The following is a 20317-nucleotide window of genomic DNA, read 5'->3' on the forward strand; positions in this document are numbered from 1 at the left end:
GCAAAAGGTGGAGAGGAGCCCCCTTTCTTGAGTCACCAGAAACAGCAGGCTTAGACAAGGTAGTGGGCCTGAGGAAGGGCAAACATAAGCAGAAAAACAGGAGCCAAAAGCAGCTTGACCTTTGTAAAAGAAAGGAATGAGGAAAGACCACTCCTTTCCATGTTTTAGTTTAGGGGAAGTTCCAGAAAGAGATTTAAGGTTAATTAAGAAGTTAAATAGGGGGCTAGGAATGTGGCTTTGCGGTAGGGTAGAGTGCTTGCCTAGCATGCACAAAGCCCTGGGTTCAATTCCTCAGCACCACATAAACAGAAAAAGCTGGAAGTGGTGCTGTGGCTCAAGAGGTGCTAGCCTTGAGCAAAAAGAAGCCAGTGACAGTGCTCAGGCCCAGGGTCGAAGCTCCAGAACTGGAAGAAAAAAAAAAAAGTTAAACAGGTAAATACCAGTCAAACCCAGAATCCCAATTGAACAAAGGGTTTTGCTTGCCTAAATAACATATTCCATTGATTACTTTATCAGTTTAAGGAATTGTAATTGTTGTTTGTAATCTCTGACAGTTGGCCATTTCTGCTTCTGTAAGTCTGCTTGCTTGCTTTGCCTAACTTGCCAGACCTGTGTGTGTGGTACATGTGATTTTTGCCTTTAAAAACTCAGCCCTGGGCTGGGAATATGGCCTAGTGTCAAGAGTGCTTGCCTCATAGACATGAAGCCTTGGGTTCGATTCCCCAGCACCACATATACAGAAAATGGCCAGAAGTGGCACTGTGGCTCAAGTGGCAGAGTGCTAGCCTTGAACAAAAAGAAGCCAGGGACAGTGCTCAGGCCCTATGTCCAAGCCCCAGGACTGGCCAAAAAAAAAAAAAAAAAGGTAAGCATATATACAATATCCAGTTCAGAACAGGAATTCTAAATACATAAGGGAAAAATGCCAAAACATTGCAAAATAACTCAAACTTGCTGAATCAACAGTTAGCAAAATAGAAAAAGAAACAAAAACAAAAAAACTCAGCCCTGCCAAAGCTTGGGGCTGTATTTTGCTCCCATTTGGTTAATAAAATTTTAGTCCAATTAACTGAGTGTCTTGGAGTCTCCTTTGAATTCCAAATAAAAGGATTTTTTGTAGTGGGTTAGAGTCCCCACTGGCTGTCCTGGGTTAGAGTCCCACCATGAGTTAGAGTCCCACTTTGGTGAAAGGAGCAAGCAAATTTTAGGTTCTCCTCCATACAATCCAAATACAATGGGTATTTAACTGCTATTTTATTAAAATTAACAGATAAACTTACTGATGGCTCAAAACGCAAAAAGTAAAACCATGTAGGCCTCCTTGTTGGGATGTAACTACTATCCTCACTTCATGGGAAAAAAGATATTGAGTCTCAGAATAAACCAATTACTAGACTACAGACAGGAAGTAGCAGAACCCAGTTTCTCTTACTGGCCCACAGAAATGTTACTGTCTGGTAAAGAAGCCTTCCATTTTTTCTTTCTAAACACTGTAATTGCCCACAGTGGGGTATATTCAATAAAGTGCTTCACATACCAGATGGGGCCTAGCAGTTCTTCCCCATCCTCCAGCCTCACTGGCAGGCCAGATGGCATTCCTTCCCATTGCCTCCACAATGCCATCTTTCATGTGGAAGGGCTGAGGCCTGGGCACCAAAAGCAAACTCAACAAAAGACTAGAGGTCTAAAGCTCTGGGCCTGGTGAACTATAAGTTGGAGTTTGGGGCGGGAGGGTACCCTGTAATCACTGCTATCGGTGGACACCCACAGCTTCAGTGACCTGTCCTCAGGGCTCAGGGTTCCATCACCAGGACGTCGGGCCCCAGAGCAGGCAGCAGGGCCTCGGGATCTCGCAGTCCCCGGACAGTTGGAAATACTCAGACCCCGAGGCCAAGAACGGGCTTGGCGCGCGGGCCAAGCCCCGCCTCCAGGGCCGCCCCTTCCGCTCGCGCCGGGGCGGGGCCTACGCGGCGGCGGGGATCCGTTCCGACGCGGCCACGTTGTCCTGCGCGCCCTGCGCGCTTTGGCCCTGGGATCCTGGGGGCCCCCCGCGGCACCCCTCTCCTGGCCTCTCCCCCGCCCCGACTTTTGCCGCAGGGCGGTGTGGAGGAGCAGCAGCAGTCTTCCCGCGCAGACTCGGCCGCGGTACCGGGAGCAGGCCTAGCCAACCTCCCCCCAGGGAAGGGACTCGGATCGAGAATCCGGGCCCGAAAAGGCGCCGCCCTCCGTCGGTCCCGCTCCCCGCGCCGCCCCGGGAAGCCGAGAACCACAGCGAAGAGTTGGGCTGGGGGGAGTAGAGGTCGGCGCCCGGGCCCCCATGCCCGTGCGCCCCCGCGGGCCCGCGCCATGGCCTCCGGGAGCGTGGCCGAGTGCCTGCAGCAGGAGACCACCTGCCCGGTGTGCCTGCAGTACTTCGCCGAGCCCATGATGCTCGACTGCGGCCACAACATCTGTTGCGCGTGCCTGGCGCGCTGCTGGGGCGCCGCCGAGACCAACGTGTCGTGCCCGCAGTGTCGGGAGACTTTCCCGCAGCGGCACATGCGGCCCAACCGGCACCTGGCCAACGTCACCCAGCTGGTGAAGCAGCTGCGCACGGAGCGGCCGTCGGGGCCCGGCGGCGAGATGGGCGTGTGCGAGAAGCACCGCGAACCCCTGAAGCTGTACTGCGAGGAGGACCAGATGCCCATCTGCGTGGTGTGCGACCGCTCCCGCGAGCACCGCGGCCACAGCGTGCTGCCGCTCGAGGAAGCGGTGGACGGCTTCAAGGTGAGGGCGCCGCGCGCGGCCCGGACAAAGGGAGGCGCGAGCCGGCGGGGGCTGCCCTGGGTGTGTGCGTGTGCGTGTGTGTGTGTGTGTGTGTGTTTCCCGCCTAGAAAATGGCTGAGCCGGACGTGGGCTCCACCGCCGTCATTTCCTCTCTCTGTCGGCTGCAGAGGCTTCCGCACTCCGATCGGGGAGGAAAAACCTGTCGCTGGCCGGGAAACCAGAAAAAAAAGTCTTCCCTCTTCCCCCTCACCCTCCTTTCCTGACTCGTCCGCGCGCTGTTGAGTTCCAACACGACCCTTGCTTCTCTTTGGACACAAAAGATGTTGTGTTAGAACTCCCACCGATGCCTGTAATCCTAGCTGTTTATTCAGGAGGCTGAGATCCTGAGGGTCTGCGGTTTGAAGCCAGCCCCAGGCAGGAACAGCCTGTGAAACTCTTATCGCCCAATTGGCCACCAGGAAACAGGAAGTGGAGCGCAGAGTGGTTGTTTTGAGTCCCAAAACGCAGGGACAGTGCCCAAGGCCCTGAGTTCAAGCCCCACGACCTACAAAAAGGAAAAAAAAAAACACCCAACAATACAACTCCATGCAGGGGCATCAGAGACCCAAGTATTCCGATCAACTCGCAGATAAATGTGAAACACTCAGACGTGAAGTGGCTGTGTGTGTATATCACATAGCCTGTAAACATTTCCTCTTCACTTTTTTGTAAGTAACCCACGTGTTCTAGTAGCTAATGAGAAAGATCTGAAAACTCATTTACTGCTCATTTGCAGAACATTTAAGCAGTCACGGGACTCCAGATATCACAGTTACAGTGAAGATTAAGTGAAATCCTAGGACACCCAGAGGCCTTTGTGAACTGTTAAATACAGTGGCTAAACTGGGGGTGGGAGGAGGCATAAAATACATTCTAAGGTGACATCCAGTGAGAACATGACAATATTTTTTTTAGGGCTGGAGGAATACGCACACATTATGTTTAAATGTGAGTGTATTCAGGCATGAAGGATGGCATAATATTTGTACAACTTTCAGTTCTGTCATTTCACTCATTTTGTCATAATAGTCCATTGGGAGTTTACCCACAGGACCTGTGAGGGAGTCATTTTCTCATTGTGCCTTTGGAAGAGCTACAGCTTTGAGTCTTCTAGTCCAGTCACCTTTCCATAAACCCATGCAGTATCCTTCAGTGATAGGTTGGATGTTGTTTAAGAAACACAAATTGCCAACTGAGAGCTGTGGGGCCTCCCTTATGCTTTGGGCTTTTCTCCCATGGATAGCAATGTAATCTGAGAAGGGACTTCTTTTGTATATGCAGATCCTGGAGCTTCAACTCTGGGTCTGGGCTTTTTGTGCCACAGGTTTTTTTGTTGTTTTTTTTCCTCAATTGAAGAATTTCATGGTTTCATGGGTTTTTCCTGCCCTGCCTGGCTTTGAACAGTGATCCTCAGATCTCAGCCTCCAGAGTAGCTAAGAGTAGAGGCTCTGAGCCACTGGAGCCCAGTTCTGAGAAGAAGCTGACTAGGGACTAGGTAAGGGAACCCATGTATGCTAAGCAGAAGATCCAGATTGGTGCTATAGTGTTGCTGGTCTTGAAATGCCTGCTTTTCCTTCTTCAGGAACAAATCCAGAATCAGTTGGACCATCTAAAGAGAGTGAAAGACTTAAAGAAGAGACGGCGGGCCCAGGGTGAGCAGGCACGAGCTGAACTTTTGGTAAGATAATCACTTCTGTTAAGGAGTTGGGGGGTGGGGGAGGATGCTTCAATTCTGAGAGTATATTTTTATTTTGTTTTATGCCAGTACTGGGGCTGGAACTCAGGTCTTCATACTCTAATTTGGTGTTCTGTTGTTGTTTTATTGTAAAAGTGATGTACAAAGGGGTTACAGTTACATAAATCAAGTAGGTATTGAGTATATTTCTTTTGGACAGTATTACCCCTCCTTCATTTTTCTCCCAGTTGGCTTGTTTTTTTACTCAAGGCTGGCACACTACCACTTGAGCCACACCTCCACCTCCACTTCAGTTCTTGAGGATTTTTCGGCAGTCCTGGGGCTTGAACTCAGGGCCTAAGCACTGTCCCTGAACTTCTTTTGCTCAAGGCTACCATTCTACCACTTGAGCCACAGCACCACTTCTGGCTTTCCTGTTTATGTGGTACTGAGAATGAAACTCAGGGCTTCATGCATGCTAAGCAAGCACTCTACCCAAGCCACATTCCCAGCCTGGGTTTTTGTTCGTTTGTTTTGTTTTAGTTTAATCTCTATTTTAATCTAGACTCCCAAGACCTGAACAAGTGGTGGATGTGCTAATTTTGTTAGGAGATTGGGAGTGTTGAGATGGAAAATAAAAAGCTGGGCACTGGTGGCTCACACCTGTCATCCTAGCTACCGATGAGGCTCAGTTCAAAGCCAGCTGGGGCAGGAAAGTTCATGAGACTCTTCAATTAACCACCAGTAAACCAAAGTGAGCTTTGGTGCCATGTGGTAGAGTACTAGCCTTGACCCCCCAAAAAATCTCAGGGACAGCTCCCAGGCCTGGAGTTCAAGCCCCACCACTGACCAAAAAGAAAAAATAATTATAGAGCTTTTATAATACATATTCATCATCTAAGTGTTTTGGGGTTTTTCTTTTGAAAGTTTTTGAACAATAATGCATTGTGTACCTCTCTCTGCCCTTTAGAGGTACTTGTATCTGAAAAGCAAATTTGTAGAAGAGCGTTGTCTAAGATAATGTGAGAAACTTTCAGTTCTGGACAGGATGTGGTAGTGGCTGGCGTCTGGGTGGGGATCCTACTCCCTTGTTGTCCTTAGGTCCCACCACTTGCATGCTTCTTGGCTGTGACACTATAGACTAAATGGGTAAGAGTGATACAACTTCTCAGGGTGGGCCTTCATTTCCTCATCTGTGGAATGGGTAGGTTGGACTAGACTTGTGACCCTTCAGCAGGCTGGCAGTTTCCTTTCCTATAATTGTATTGCTTTGGCTGAGGAGCAGAGTGATTGGGAAGAAGTAAATATGACAACTAAATAAATGCCTTTCCATAAAAGAAATCTGCAGACTTGTTCCTACCAGGGTACCAATATCACTGCCTTTGAGAAACACTGAATTAAGTCAGTTTTTAAGTTTTCATTCAGACCTAATTTTGTGTTTCTAAGATACCTTATGGTTTACATCTTTGGAAGATTTCATGGTGTGTGTACATTATGAGATGGGTGGTGGAGGAAGGCTCTCAGGAACAATGAATGAGTGTTGGTACACTTTCTAAAAGGAACCTGTAGTAAATAAATATTTCTAGCTTTGTGGGCTTATGTGGGCTATGTCAACTTTAATTTAATTACCAATGTTACTGTGACTCAAAAGCAACCAGTACATAAGTGAATGAGTGAAACTCGTTCTCATTGCTTCTTGGGATGCTTAATGATTTACTTGCTTACTTTTTTTCTGGCCTCACTCTGTAGTCTAGTGTGGCCTGGAGCATCTGAAGTACTGGGATTACAGGTATTCATCACCAAACCAGGCATATAACCTCTTACTTAGAACAGTGCAGGAAAGAATGGTGCCCTGGCAGTGGAGGTTGGAGTGGAGAAGGGATACACACAAGCTGTGTCAAGCAAGTTGACACAGCCCCGCACCAGTAGCTCACACTTGGCCTATAATCCTAGCTACTCAGGAGGCTGAGATCTGAGGATAGTGGTTCAAAGCCAGCACAGGCAGAAAAGTCCATGAGACTTATCTCCAGTTTACCAGCAAGTAGATCTGTGGCTCAAGTGGTATAGCACTAGCTAGCCTTGAGCAAACAGAGCTCAGGGACAGAGCCCAGGCTCTGAGTTCAAGCCCCGGGACAGGTTATAAAAAAACAAGTTAGCAGAAAGAAATAACCATGAGAAACTCCCCAAACTCCAACCTGTGAATCTCTGAAAGACAGAGAGAGGACATACTTTACATGTGAAGCAATGTTCTAGGAGATTGTGCTGGATTAATCCAAACTATCCCCCACAGGGCAGATACCTGATCAGATCCCTTCTCTAAGTGACTATCTTTCATGGTTTGACTTGTAATAATGCTTTTACCCCCTTTGCCTGTCAAATCAGGTCTCCTTTTTCCTTGTTCTGCCTTCTTTCTTTAGCACTTCATGTAACTCATGTACTCCAGCCACATGGAATCAACCTTTGCCTTTTCTCTGCATTTTGTTGCCCCTGCCATTTCTTCTCCCTGGAGAGCCCTCCTGTTCATGTGATGAAGTGTTCATTCTGCAAGACCTGTGTGAACACTGCTTCTGTGAAGACTACAGGCTCCCCTCACCACCCTGCACTCCCCTGTCTTTACCATTCTGTGACTATGTGTATCACACCTACCTACTTGATTGAGTTCCTGAAGGGAACCTAATGATTAGCAGTATGACTCAGTCCTGGCCATTATCTACTTAGTACACACTGGAAATAATGAGGGAACGTTGTACTTTTTTGTGGTATGGATGAAATAAATGAGGTCTTAGTGTAGGTTGTCATGGGGAATTGTCCATGGCTGTAGAAGTGAGCCTTCTGTCTTCACTGCTATTGCCTGTCATTGCTACAGAGCCTGACCCAGATGGAGAGGGAGAAGATTGTTTGGGAGTTCGAGCAGCTATATCACTCCTTAAAGGAGCATGAATATCGCCTCCTGGCCCGCCTGGAGGAACTAGACTTGGCCATCTACAACAGCATCAATGGTGCCATCACCCAGTTCTCCTGCAACATCTCTCACCTCAGCGGCCTGATCGCTCAGCTGGAGGAGAAGCAGCAGCAGCCCACCAGGGAGCTTCTGCAGGTAAGGCCTGGAGGTCCAAGAGCCTCTCATGAACAATGGCCTTCCTTCTCTTCTGCCAAGTAGTGTCCTGGATCCTCCCCCATCTTCTTTTTTAAAGCAATTTCTGCTGGAGTAGCAAGAACATGGCAAGGTAGTGGCATGTTAGAAGGGGAATATGCATACTAGAAATTGTGGTTTGTAAAAATTGGCTCATCAGGTGCAGTGTCTCTTAGAAAGGGAGATGGAAGATCTGCTGCCTGGGACCACCCTGTGCCGATCAGTGCTGTGGTCATGGGCAATGCTCTTGACCTCTGGACCGCTGACCATTTGCTCATGATCTTGAGGGGCTTGGACTACAAGTCACTGATAGACCCTTCGCATTCCATTTTCCTGTTTCCACATAGAAAATGTGCGCTGCTGCATTCACAGAACAAGAAGCACTTGAGCAGGCATGTCAGCCTGAGCAGTCTTAGGATATAACTTTGGTAGTACAGACAGGAGTGCTTGCAGCAGGTCTAGTCTAGAACCCACTATGTGCTCCTTAACCTGCCGTGGCCAAGAACATAGCAGTAATGGAGACCAGAGAGTGTGGAATTGAGGTTTGGGATACCAGGGGACCTGTAGCCTTCCAGCTTTGGATCCCAAAGTTGCATTTGTCAAGGTTTTTATTGGTCTTGTATAGGAAGCATGTGCAGAAAGATATAAACTTCAGCATGTGACAATATTTTATATACAAGCAGTATATGACATCCTTATTCTAGGAAAAAGATAAATAGTAAACAGCTTACAATTTGTATAAACCTTAGTCTACCTCCTGGCTTCCACACTAGTAGGGTGGGATTAGTCCATATCCAGAATAGAAATCTGAATTCCTGGTAAGACAAGACTGATTGGCCTTTCCAAGAAATGGTGTTTTGAGAGTATGATGGAGAAGGCTTTCCAGACTTCCAATCCTTTCAGGTCTCACAGCTTGGATATTCAGGCTCTCATAACAGTTACTGAGTACCTATTAGTTATTTGCGTGGGTCAGGTACTATTTTCTGCACTGGGATTAAGTGATAAGGTTAGGAAAATGGAAGAGAAAGAAAGAGGAGCAGGACAGACTCTCCATCAGGCCAGACTCTCCATCTTGAGAAGCAAGGACTGTTTATTGAGTGAACCTCAGTAACCTTCATGTGGGAATGGAGGTTATATAAGAAGGTGGGACTTACATTGGTCTTAATGAGGGAACAAAATAAAAAACAGACTATGGTCTCTTGAGGCCAAGGTCAGGTACCCTGGGCCTGACCCAGAGTAGAATGCTCTGCCTGGGGTGAGGAACCTCTCAGCCAGGCCTAGGTCTCAGTGACCTACCTGCTATCAAGCCTGTGAGCATGCACCTGGTGTTTTGCTTGCCCTGGGGGACATAAGTGGAGGTCAATATTTCTATGGGTAAGTAAACTTGCTTATATTCTAGTGTGAAGCCCCTGACTCTTAAGTACACAATTATCACAGGTGTTGATATGTGCCATTGAATAGGGACAATAGAGGTAGGTGTGATGATATACTCCTATACTTTCAATACTTAGGAGGCTGAGGTAGGATGATCCCAAGTTCAAGACCAGCCTGGGTCACATAGTGAGTTTAAGGCAAAATTCTGGCTAGGCTTTATTGGCGGGTAATCTTAGCTAATCAGGAGGCTGAGATCTGAAGATGATAGTTAAAAGTCAACCAGGGCAGGAAAGTCCATGGGACTCATATCTCCAACTAACTACCAGAAAAGCCAGAAGTGGAGCTGTGGTTCAAGTGGTAGACTGCTAGATATCCTGGAGCAGAAAAGCTCAAAGATAGAATACAGGTCCTGGGTTTGGCCCCCAAAACCAACACACAGAGACATACAGGCACACAGACACACAAAATGAGACAGCATAGTTCAGCATGTTGTGGTCCAGGATCTGTTTCTATATGACCTTGGAAGCTCCCGCCCCCCCCCCCCCCCCCCAGTCATAGGGGCTTGAAATTAGGACCCTGGGCACTGTCCCTGAGCCCTTGCCCTACCAGTTTGAGCCACATCGCCACTTCTAGTTTTCTGGTGGTTAATTGGGGATGAGAGACTCACAGACTCTCCTGCTCAGACTAGCTTTGAACCTTGATCTTCAGATTTCAGCCTCCTGAGTAGCTAGGATTGCAGGCATGAGTTGCCAGCGCCCAGCTAAATATTTTTACATTTACATCATCTATCACTACATTTTAGTTACAGCAGCAGCGTTGAGAAGTGTTGACAAAGACTATGTGGCTCATGTAAGGCTAAAATATTTGCCACCTGGTCCTTTAAGAAAAAGTTTAGGACCTGGGAATCTAGTTTAGTGGTAGAGTGCATGTCTAGATGCATGAAGCCCTAGGCTCGATTCCTCACTACCACGTAAACAGAAAAGCTGGAAGTAGCTCTGTGGCTCAAGTGGTAGAGGAGTGCTAGCCTGGAGCAAAAGAAGCTCAGGGATAGTGCCCAGGCTCTGAGTTGAAGCCCTAGGACTTACAAAAAAAAAAGTTTACTTTGACCCCCCCCCCCCACACACACACCTTGAGTCTTAATTTACTTACATTCACTAGGGAGAAAGCTCTCCCTTTTGAGTGGAGAATGACCAGGAAAAGAAAGAGGAGTATTTCAAGAAGGAGGGAATAGATAGTAGATTCTAGTGCAGTTGATGTTAAGTAATACCAGAGCTACTAAATTAGTTCTGAAAACATGGCCACCAGGGTGACCTTGTCTTGAATGTCAAAAAGGAGTAATTTGGACAGGAGTTGAGTAACTGGGTGGGATTAATGGAGACCATAAGAATAGATGACTTAGCACATTTCACTACAAAGCAATCAGTCTATATATGATCCTGTATCCAGATTCCATCCTTTGAAATTTATAAACCCTCCAAACTGTATGGAGTTACAGAAAGAAATGCTTTTCACAGTCTAGTATGCTAAACAGTCCCAGTCAGCAGCCTTTCTGATCAAAACATATGAAAACAAAACAAAGCAAAATGTTTTCCATTTGAGCTTTACAGTTTGCAGAAGTGCTTTGTATACCTTTTCTAATTTCATAAGTAGGATAAAATATAATTTGTTAAGTAGGTTTTAGTTTGCTAATGGTTTCCTTTTTAAATTTTATTAGTATATCTTGACAAGTCTTGCTATAACCCAGTGACATCTCATTTTTTAAAGGCCTACAGGTGTAGTTTGATTCACAGAATAGGCAAGATATAAAGCAGGACAGTCTGCTGTAGTGTTACCATTGCTGGTTTAAACATAGACTTTAGAGGTAAATGGTTGATTATAAGATTTACATGGAAGAGCAAAGAAGGACAAATTGTATTTTTAAAGAAAGAGAATATTCAGGCTTTATTTCTGGTATGAAGTTTATATTTTTTAAAGAATCCTATATTATCACACCAGAGATTTTCTTTTCTGCTTATAAACATTGCTGGTAGTTGGATTATATTTTTATTGTATTCATTTCTCTTAGGGGAAAATTGTAAAGAAACAAAAAGATTCCCAATGAATGTATCCTAGAAATAAAAGTTGAAAGATTCTTAAAAAAAAAAAAAAAAAAGAATAGATGACTTAGGCCCAGCACTGGTTGCTTATGCCTGTAATCCTAGCTCCTTGGGAGGTTGAGATCTGAGGATCATGGTTCAAAGCCAGCCCTGTTAGTTAAGTCTTAAGATTCTTATCTCCAGTTAACAACCAGAAAACCAGAAGTATAGCTATGGCTTGGTACTGTACTAGTCTTTTCTTTCTTTCTTTCTTTCTTTTTTTTGTGCCAGTCCTGGGGCTTGAACTCAGCTCCAATATATGTGGTGCTGAAGAATCGAACCTAGGGCTTCATGTATATGAGGCAAACCCTCTTGCCACTAGGCCATATTCCCAGCCCCTGCACTAGTCTTTAGCAAAAAAAAACCAAAAAAAACAGTTTGGGGATAGTTCCCAGATCCTGAGTTCAAGCTCCAGGAATGATAAAGAAAAGAATAGATGACTATTTCAGGAATGGTGATGAAGGACCATGAACTAGGGAAGTGAATTGACCTGGGCGGGGGGGGGGGGGGGGGGGATCATAATGTTGAATAAGCCAAGTATCACATGTTTTCATTGATTTGTGGGCTTTCAAGACATTCGTGTGTATGTAGACAGACATACATACACATACTTCTCATAGAGAATGTGAATGTTGTATGAAACCATTTAGGGTGGCGAAAGGTGGAAAGTAATATCAAAATACATGGTGTCTGTGTTTGAATGCAGCGTAAAGAAGTTCACTAAATGCTTCAAACATATGGACGTGGGGGGATCAGGGAAGAATAGATGAGGAGGTTAATGTTACTAACTTACAATATATACATGTGTGATTTAGTATAGTGAAATCCCTTTGTACAAGTTTTTATATTTGGGGGGGGGATGAATCACAGAAAAATGAAACAGGCTATGTTGGGGAGAGGAACAGAAGGAGGGGGAGGGCCAACAGAAAGGGCAAGTGAGAGAGAATGTGGGTCAACTACTTTATATGCATGTGTGAAAACGGCAATGAAATACATGATCTATCTGAAAATGACATTGAAACCCTCTTGAACAACAAATATATGCTAATAAAAATCTTTTTTAAGAATGAAGCTGGGTACGGGTAGCTCATGCCTGTAATCCTAGCTACTCAGGAGGCTGAGATCTGTGGGTCACAGTGGGAAACCAGCCCAGGCAAAAGAGTCCCTGTGAGACTCTCTATCTCTGATTAACCACTTGAAAACTGAAAGTGGCACTGTGTCTCAGTTGATAGAGCACTAGCCTTGATCACACAGAGGCTCAGGGACAGCCTCTAGGCTGTGAGTTCAAGCCCCACAACTAACACACAAAAAAGAAAGAAAATGGATAAAAGAATTAAGAGATGAGATAAGCTTATGGAGCTTTATCTAGATGGGATTCTTAAACTAGTAAAACAAAATGCAGGTGGAGACATCTGTTGTGACAGAGTCCAGTTGATCCAGGAAATGGAAATAAATGGTTTTTTCTTTGTTTAAAAAAAATAAATAAATAATCAATCATCAGGGGCTGGGGATATGGCCTAGTGGCAAGAGAGCTTGCCTCGTATACATGAGGCCCTGGGTTCGATTCCCCAGCACTACATATACAGAAAACGGCCAGAAGTGGCGCTGTGGCTCAAGTGGCAGAGTGCTAGCCTTGAGCAAAAAGAAGCCAGGGACAGTGCTCAGGCCCTGAGTCCAAGGCCCAGGACTGGCCAAAAAAAAAATCAAAGAATCCAAGGCTGGGAATGTGGCCTAGTGGCAAGAGTGCTTGCCCTGAGTTCTATTCCTCAGCACCACATATATAGAAAAGGCCAGAAGTAGTGCTATGGCTCAAGTGGTAGAGTGCTAAGCTTGAGCAAAAGAAGCTAGGGACAGTGCTCAGGCCCTGGGTTTAAGCTTCAGGACAGATAAATAAATAAAATAATCTAGTTGTAATGAAAATGATAAACTGGAAAGATTAGGGAAGTAAGTCTGGGAAAGTGACTATTGTATATAGGTGAAATTATTTTAGAACAGGAGAAAACAAACAAGCGAGGCTGTTGAAGTTGAGAAGTGGATATCTTGGTTTCCTTTGCCCACGTTTTTAACTCCTTGCAACTAAGGTATTTCCCCATTCTTGCCCGTTTTCTCCCAGGAGGGCCAACAATTGTTTAGGTCCTCAAGGAATGCCTGTGAAAGGAAACTCAACTTATGAATAACTTCTCATGGTTATCATTTTCCTTTCTTTTGTAGGACATCGGAGACACCTTGAGCAGGTACAGTTTTCTCTGCCTGTAGTACTAAATCAAGCACAAGAAGATACCTTATATTTGTGAATCCTGAAAGGATTTGGACATCTTACTGAATTGCTGATTATCCTGAAGGAACTAGATGAAGTTCAGCTCTTGGGAAAACCTGAGAATTATTGACATATGGTACAGCGTGTGGGTGTGGTAGCGGTTTGATTTTGAGCATGCCAGAGATTTCTCAGTGTGAGGACATATCACGGAGAGGGCAGGGACTTGGGCAGAGTGTAAGGATAGGTCATAGTTCTTCCTGTGCATTGTAGAATTCTGTTTCATTCTGTCTTTCTCTTCTGTAATGGGATGGGGGAAGGATTAAGGAAGGTCAGAGCAGCCTGGACTTACATAGCCAGCCACCAGGATTAGGAGGACTCGGGTGTGAGGAGCTCAGTGTAAAGCACATTCTTCTGAGTGAGGATCCATGGATTCCGTCCCCATTACAGGAAAGGGTCATGACTGTGTGTGTATGAGAGAGAGAGCACTTCCCCCTGGAAATTGTGACAAAATAGGAAGGGATCACTTGAAGGGGCCAAGAAGCTAGGGCATAGTTGGATTTGTAGGATGGATGGCATGAACAAATGGGCTAGGTCTTGAGTAGATAATGTTCGGTAGGTAAGGGGTTGAGATTGATTTTGAAATTAAAATCTTGAATAGTGAAAATCCTCCTTAGGAAAATAAGGCTATAGATTGTATGAGAGCATTTGAGGAGATGAAGAGAGCCTCATAGATGCGGTATGTTGACCAGGTGGTCAGCAAATAGAATCATGCTAAGAGAATTGCTGATCTTGTGGTCCTTGGGATGGAGCTCATGTGCTAAGATGGCTACAAGGTGACCCTCTAGCAGCTCTTTTTTTATATCAGCCTTCTGACTTTACAAAACATGGGAATATATCTCTCAGATCCTAGCAATGTCTTGACAATATAGACTGACTGGGTTTGGCTGTATGAGATAGAAAATAGAAAATGTCATTGATTTAAATTTAATTTAAAAAATTGCCACCATGTTAAGAAATGTGTGCTTGGGTGGCAGCTGAGCATGGTAGCTCCAGTGAGCTGCAAGAGTGATTTCCTCCCATTCACTGTTCTGGCATTCCTGAGTTACAGTCCTTGATTAGACCAAGAGAGTTAACTAAAATGCCAGCCAGAAGAAAGAAGATCAGTTGTACTAACCACATTCTTTGTTATACAGATCACGAGGTAGTTCCTAACCTCTCACTAGCCAGAACTCATAAGGGAGACTAACCAGCCATGAGCCATATAGTAGGGAAGATGGGAGAAAGGGATATTGGGTAGACAACTAACCGTCTTTGCTAGACTCCCTTGTAGAGGTGAGGATTTCGGGTACCGTGCCCCACAGAGTGCCTATCTGTCTGAAGATGTCATTCTCTTCATGTTTTGGAACCGGAAGATTCTGGACAGTTACCCACCATAAATATCAAGGACTTTGTCATGGAATCTAGTGCTTTCTGGCAAGGTTAGCCTCATCATTCAATTTAATTCAATAAACTTTTCTGAAGGCTTGCTGTTTGTGAACTCATGAGCTAGGCGCTTTGGGGGAAGTGAGTGAAATCTCCCTTTTTCTGGTTTAGAGGATTATATTATAGTCTAAGAGGAGGAAATATGAGGAGTTGTGATAGTTGATTGTAAAGACTGCAAGTGTGTGTTGGACATTTTAGCCCAAGCTGTGTCCTGGCCCTGGAAGGTTATAGAATTGGAGGAAAGCAATCACATATGTTTTTAAATTTAGGGCTGAAAGAATCAGGATCCCTGAGCCTTGGATCACACCTCCAGATCTGCAAGAGAAAATCCACATTTTTGCCCAAAAATGTCTGTTCTTGACTGAGAGTCTGAAGCAGTTTACAGGTAATGCAAAGAAAGAAGTGGGGTCATGAGAACAAATGGGTTTATATTCTGAATTATTATTTTCCAACTAGATATAACACTATATACTGAATATCTTTCTTTTCCTCCTTAGAAAAAATGCAGTCAGATATGGAGAAAATCCAAGGTAAATTTGCCTGTTTAAAGGGCTTTGATTTTGGCGTTTCTTGGGAAGAAGAGCACCTGTAGTAAAAGTGTGAGAACACGGGTGGGTGATTTTGCCGGCCAACTTCCTGCTATTTTACATTTCTCCTACCCATTAGCAACCTCCCCCACCCCCCCTTTTTTTTCTCCCAGTTTAGTGAGACAGGGTCTCACTCACCACGTAGCCCAGCATGATCTTGAACTTACTATTTTTTGACTTGTCCTCCTGAATGAGTGAAATTAAAGGAATGTAATCTGTTACATGTTTTTGTCTTGTTAGTTTCTCTAATAGCCTTCTTCTGCAATGATGGAGGAGGAAAAAAATTCAGAAATAATTTGATTATGTAAACAGCTCTAATCGGGAAAGAGAAGGAACAGAGTATCCTGGCTACATCTTACTTGAGCCAGTGTGTATGATTGTGTGTGACTGCTCATGGGCACAGGTGTCTGGTGGCCCAGGAGGAAGGAGTAACAGTGGCTAAGTCAACACCTAGAGGAATCAAGCTGCAGGGTTGTGGCCTGGCCCTGGCCACTTAATAAAACTACAATCTTATTTTCTCATCTCTATATAAATAGTGAGGGAAATAAAGACTTCAGAATAGAGCCTGGTATCTTTTTAGAACTATATGTTACTTAAAGCTTTATTGGCTTTTAGAGGAAATTTTTCCAAATCTAAAAACTTTCTGCTCCTAGGAGTTAGCTAATTGAATATTAAATTGAATATGAAAACAAAATCTTCAGAATTCTGTTGGCATTGAAATCCTTGTAAGTATTAGGCCCTATTTATTATGTATATTCATAATCTTTGGTAATTTTTTTTATGTGGCATCCCCATTTCATCTCATCATCTCAGATGCATACTTCTGTCGGCGTCTAGTAGTTTTGATTTTGGAGACCCATGTGCTCCATAAGCAACACAAATGTGGAGAGCCTCCTATATCAGCCTCCCAAGTGCTGGTATTGCAGGTGTATGCCACCATGCACAGTAGAGTTCCACTTAATACAGAGGACAGTAGTCTTTGACCTGGTTTCATTTACTTCTGCTCTGCCACTTAAAAGGATCATTTGTGAAAACACCATGCCATTTGTCCAAGTTGTTTACCCAGCATGGCAGTGGGTATGTATCACTAAGCCACTCAGCCTCTAGAGCAGAGATGGTTTGTGAAAAGTAAAAGTCAAGCTTGGTGTTGTGACATGGGAGAGCTAGCTGGCTGGTTCAGAAGTGCAGTGTTTTTATCTTGACTCAGTTGGATACCTTTTTTTCTCCAATCATGGGGTTATTCTACCCAAGCTTCCCAGTCCCTTTCCTTAATGTTTTTGGGTTGATGATGGAAATATATATTGTGTAAAGTAATAATATTAAATGTGTGGCTAACGGTGGGAGTTCTGAAATTTGTAATACCACTGTTATAACCAAAGCTTTCTCACGTGTTTTCTCTGGCATTAGTCACATGGCTTCCATAACTTCTATTTTCTTTTGGTCTTTCAGAATTGAGAGAAGCTCAGTTATACTCAGGTAGGTTGATGGAAGACAAAAACCACAGCAGGGAAAGGAGGAATAAGTTCTTGTGAACCCAGTTATCATCGATAGTGGTTTGAGAATTACCTTAATTTAGATCCTTTAAATTGCACACGTAGAAATAGCACATGGCAACAGTCTATGGTCATTGCTGTGCTTATAATCTTTGTCCCAGAACTGAGGCCTTAGAGAGTTAGGAAGGATTATAGTACAAACACACAGTTCCCGGGCTGGGGATATGGCCTAGTGGCAAGAGAGCTTGCCTCGTATACATGAGGCCCTGGGTTCGATTCCCCGGCACCACATATACAGAAAACGGCCAGAAGTGGCGCTGTGGCTCAAGTGGCAGAGTGCTAGCCTTGAGCAAAAGGAAGCCAGGGACAGTGCTCAGGCCCTGAGTCCAAGGCCCAGGACTGGCCAAAAAAAAAAAAAAAAAAAAAACACACAGTTCCCTAAATACAGAAGTTCTACTGTACTATATTACCTCCTTTCCAGCTTCAGGGCAACGTGCTTTCGGCAAGCAGGGATTAATTAAATTCACCTCTTACTCTCAGTGCCAGGGAATCTAGCCATCTTGGTCATCCCACTTCTCAGGTCAAAGGTTGAACTACATCTCCCTAGACAGCCATCCTCACCCTGTGGTTCTGAAAGAGTATATATCCTCTGATCCCAGAGTGCCCACATCTAGCATGAGTGGACTTGCCCTTTGCTGTGTGGAGTCTGCTTCATGAAGGGAAGGATTTCACTTTGGGACTTGTTTCTTCCAATATCTACTTCTAGAGCAGTAAGGATAATAAGTTTTTCTTAGGCCATTACCTGTAGTCCATGTTCCATTGAAATAAATATTACCTCAGTACTTTGTGGCCGGCACAGTCTTAACATGTAGGGTAGTTCAGAGAGAACACAAGAGTATAAGCACAACTCTGCCTTAGGAGTGTTACATGGTCTGCTTGTCTGAGGTGTACCCACCACACAAGAAAGAAGGAGGTTGGGGCCTATTGTATAGCTCAGCAATAAAGTATGTGCTCAGCATGTGTATGAGGCCTTGTGTTAACAGTCCTCGCATAGAGAAGGAAGAATGACATTGATCAAAATGTATTGTATTCATAAATTGACATGTTGAATTGAAACCACTTAGATAACAGTCTCCACTTTGGTGTCAGTCCTAGGGCTCTGTCTCAATGTTTGCTCAAAGCTAGCATTCTACCACTTAAGCCACAACTCCACTTTCTGCTTTTTGGTGACTAATTCGAGATTAGAATCTCACAGACTTTTCTTCCCAGGCTGGCTTGGAGCCATGATCCTCAGATCTCAGCCTCCTGAGTAGCTAGGATTACAGGTATCTGGCCAAGGATAATAGTGTTTTAAAATTCATCTATAAATGAAGACAGAAATAGACAGAACCAAGGGTTCTGGGGTTCTTCACCTCCACCAGCCTGTCATAAATCTTTTGTGAGAATAATTTAGCTTGTGGATGGGTTTTGCTTTCTGAACAAGTGAGAACAAATGAGAGAAAACCTTTTAGTGCTTTTAAAACAGAAGGTAGTACTAAATGCCAGGGGAGAAACTGTGCCTGATTAATAGGTTTGCATTTAAAAGCAAAATAGTATAATGGCATGACTTGGTTAAGACAAACTGAGGAAGCCCTGGCACAAGTAGCTCATGCCTATAATCTTAACTACTCTGGAGGTGGACACTGGGAGAATCAAGGTACAGAGTGAGCCTGGACATAACAATCAATGGCTGGACACAGTGCAACTCACCTTCATCCTGGCTATATGAGAGGCATAAATAGGTGGATTGAGGTGCAGGCTAGCTTGGACTTAGCTTATAAGACCCTTTGTTAATATGTGATGCTGTGCCAAACCTTACTTGTTCAGAATCTCTGATGCTAGTTTTGGCTGCCAAGGCTTTCAGATTAAAGGAGAGTGGAAATGTTAACCTCGGGACTAGGTGTGTGGCTCAAGTAGTAGAATACTTGCCTAGCAAGAATGACACCCTGGGTTCAATCCCCAGTACTGCATAAGAAAAAAAAGCCCCACATTTGGATTGTGGCTTAAGATGTAAAAAGGAGTAGATTCAGCTAAAATGTTAGTATATTCAGTATATATAATCAATATAAAAGATAGCCAGCTAATCTAACTAATTTTTGAAATGAGAATGTTAAGACAATTCATCATAAAATGGATGCCACTTTAGTGGGGAGCTCTTACTGTTCCCAGGGAGCTAGGAGAACGGGCTGAGTATTCTTGAGTGGAGTCTCCTGGCCAAAAGACTGACCTTCCCCTCTGTTTCTGCAGTGGACGTGACACTAGACCCAGACACGGCCTACCCCAGCCTGATCCTCTCTGATAATCTGCGACAAGTGCGCTACAGTTACCTCCAGCAGGACCTGCCCGACAACCCTGAGCGCTTCAATCTGTTTCCCTGTGTCTTGGGATCTCCATGTTTCATCGCTGGGAGACATTATTGGGAGGTAGAGGTGGGAGATAAAGCCAAGTGGACCATAGGTGTCTGTGAAGACTCGGTGTGCAGAAAAGGTGGAGTAACTTCGGCCCCCCAGAACGGATTCTGGGCAGTGTCGTTGTGGTATGGGAAAGAATATTGGGCACTTACCTCCCCAATGACTGCCCTCCCCCTGCGGACCCCTCTCCAGCGGGTGGGGATTTTCTTGGACTATGATGCTGGTGAGGTCTCCTTCTACAACGTGACAGAGAGGTGTCATACCTTTACTTTCTCACATGCTACCTTCTGTGGGCCTGTCCGGCCCTACTTCAGCCTGAGTTACTCGGGAGGGAAGAGTGCAGCTCCTCTGATCATCTGCCCCATGAGTGGGATTGATGGGTTTTCTGGCCATGTGGGGAATCATGGTCATTCCATGGAGACTTCCCCTTGAGAAGGTGAACTCGGGCCACCAGGGTGGTTGACACTAATCCTTCCCCAGCCACAAGGCATCTTGATATCTTGCCATTTCCTGTCCATCAAAGCTGGATATCCTTACCATTTTCCGTGTTCTCTATCCTTTCCCATCCCCTGCAAAACTGTAAGATGTTATAAGAAGTATCAGTATTTCCCAGAAATAAAAAGAAAAAAAAAACAAGATGTCTGTCTCCAGTGTTTCACTTTCTTTTGGTCTTACAGAACTAGTATAAAGAATATAGAACATGGATAATCTTTGGACTTGGCTCCTCCAGATAGATTTTCTTGATTTGGCCTGACTTCCCCTGGCTTTTACTATCATTTCTGGACTAGGGGTCTTCTGATAACAGAATGGAACTAGTAAGTTTGTCAGTATGACTCTTTATTCCACCTTCACATCACAGAACAATGTATGTCCTTGGTTCTTCAATCCCCCCATAGTTTTAATTACATTACATTAATGAGACCTAG

At 44.7% G+C, this 20317-nt stretch overlaps 1 protein-coding gene across 1 annotated transcript; it reads left to right on the forward strand.

Moving 5' to 3' along the window:
* Positions 1-1980: 1980 nt before the first annotated feature.
* Trim27 (tripartite motif containing 27) lies at positions 1981-20018 on the forward strand. The gene is made up of 8 exons (XM_048348257.1): positions 1981-2766; positions 4388-4483; positions 7347-7577; positions 13334-13356; positions 15131-15246; positions 15359-15391; positions 16898-16924; positions 19228-20018. Exons 1-8 carry the CDS (start codon positions 2347-2349, stop codon positions 19821-19823), a joined length of 1542 nt encoding a protein of 513 aa, XP_048204214.1. The 5' UTR covers positions 1981-2346; the 3' UTR covers positions 19824-20018.
* Positions 20019-20317: the final 299 nt, after the last annotated feature.

Source organism: Perognathus longimembris, chromosome 6 (assembly GCF_023159225.1).
Source record: "Perognathus longimembris pacificus isolate PPM17 chromosome 6, ASM2315922v1, whole genome shotgun sequence".
NCBI lineage: Eukaryota > Metazoa > Chordata > Mammalia > Rodentia > Heteromyidae > Perognathus > Perognathus longimembris.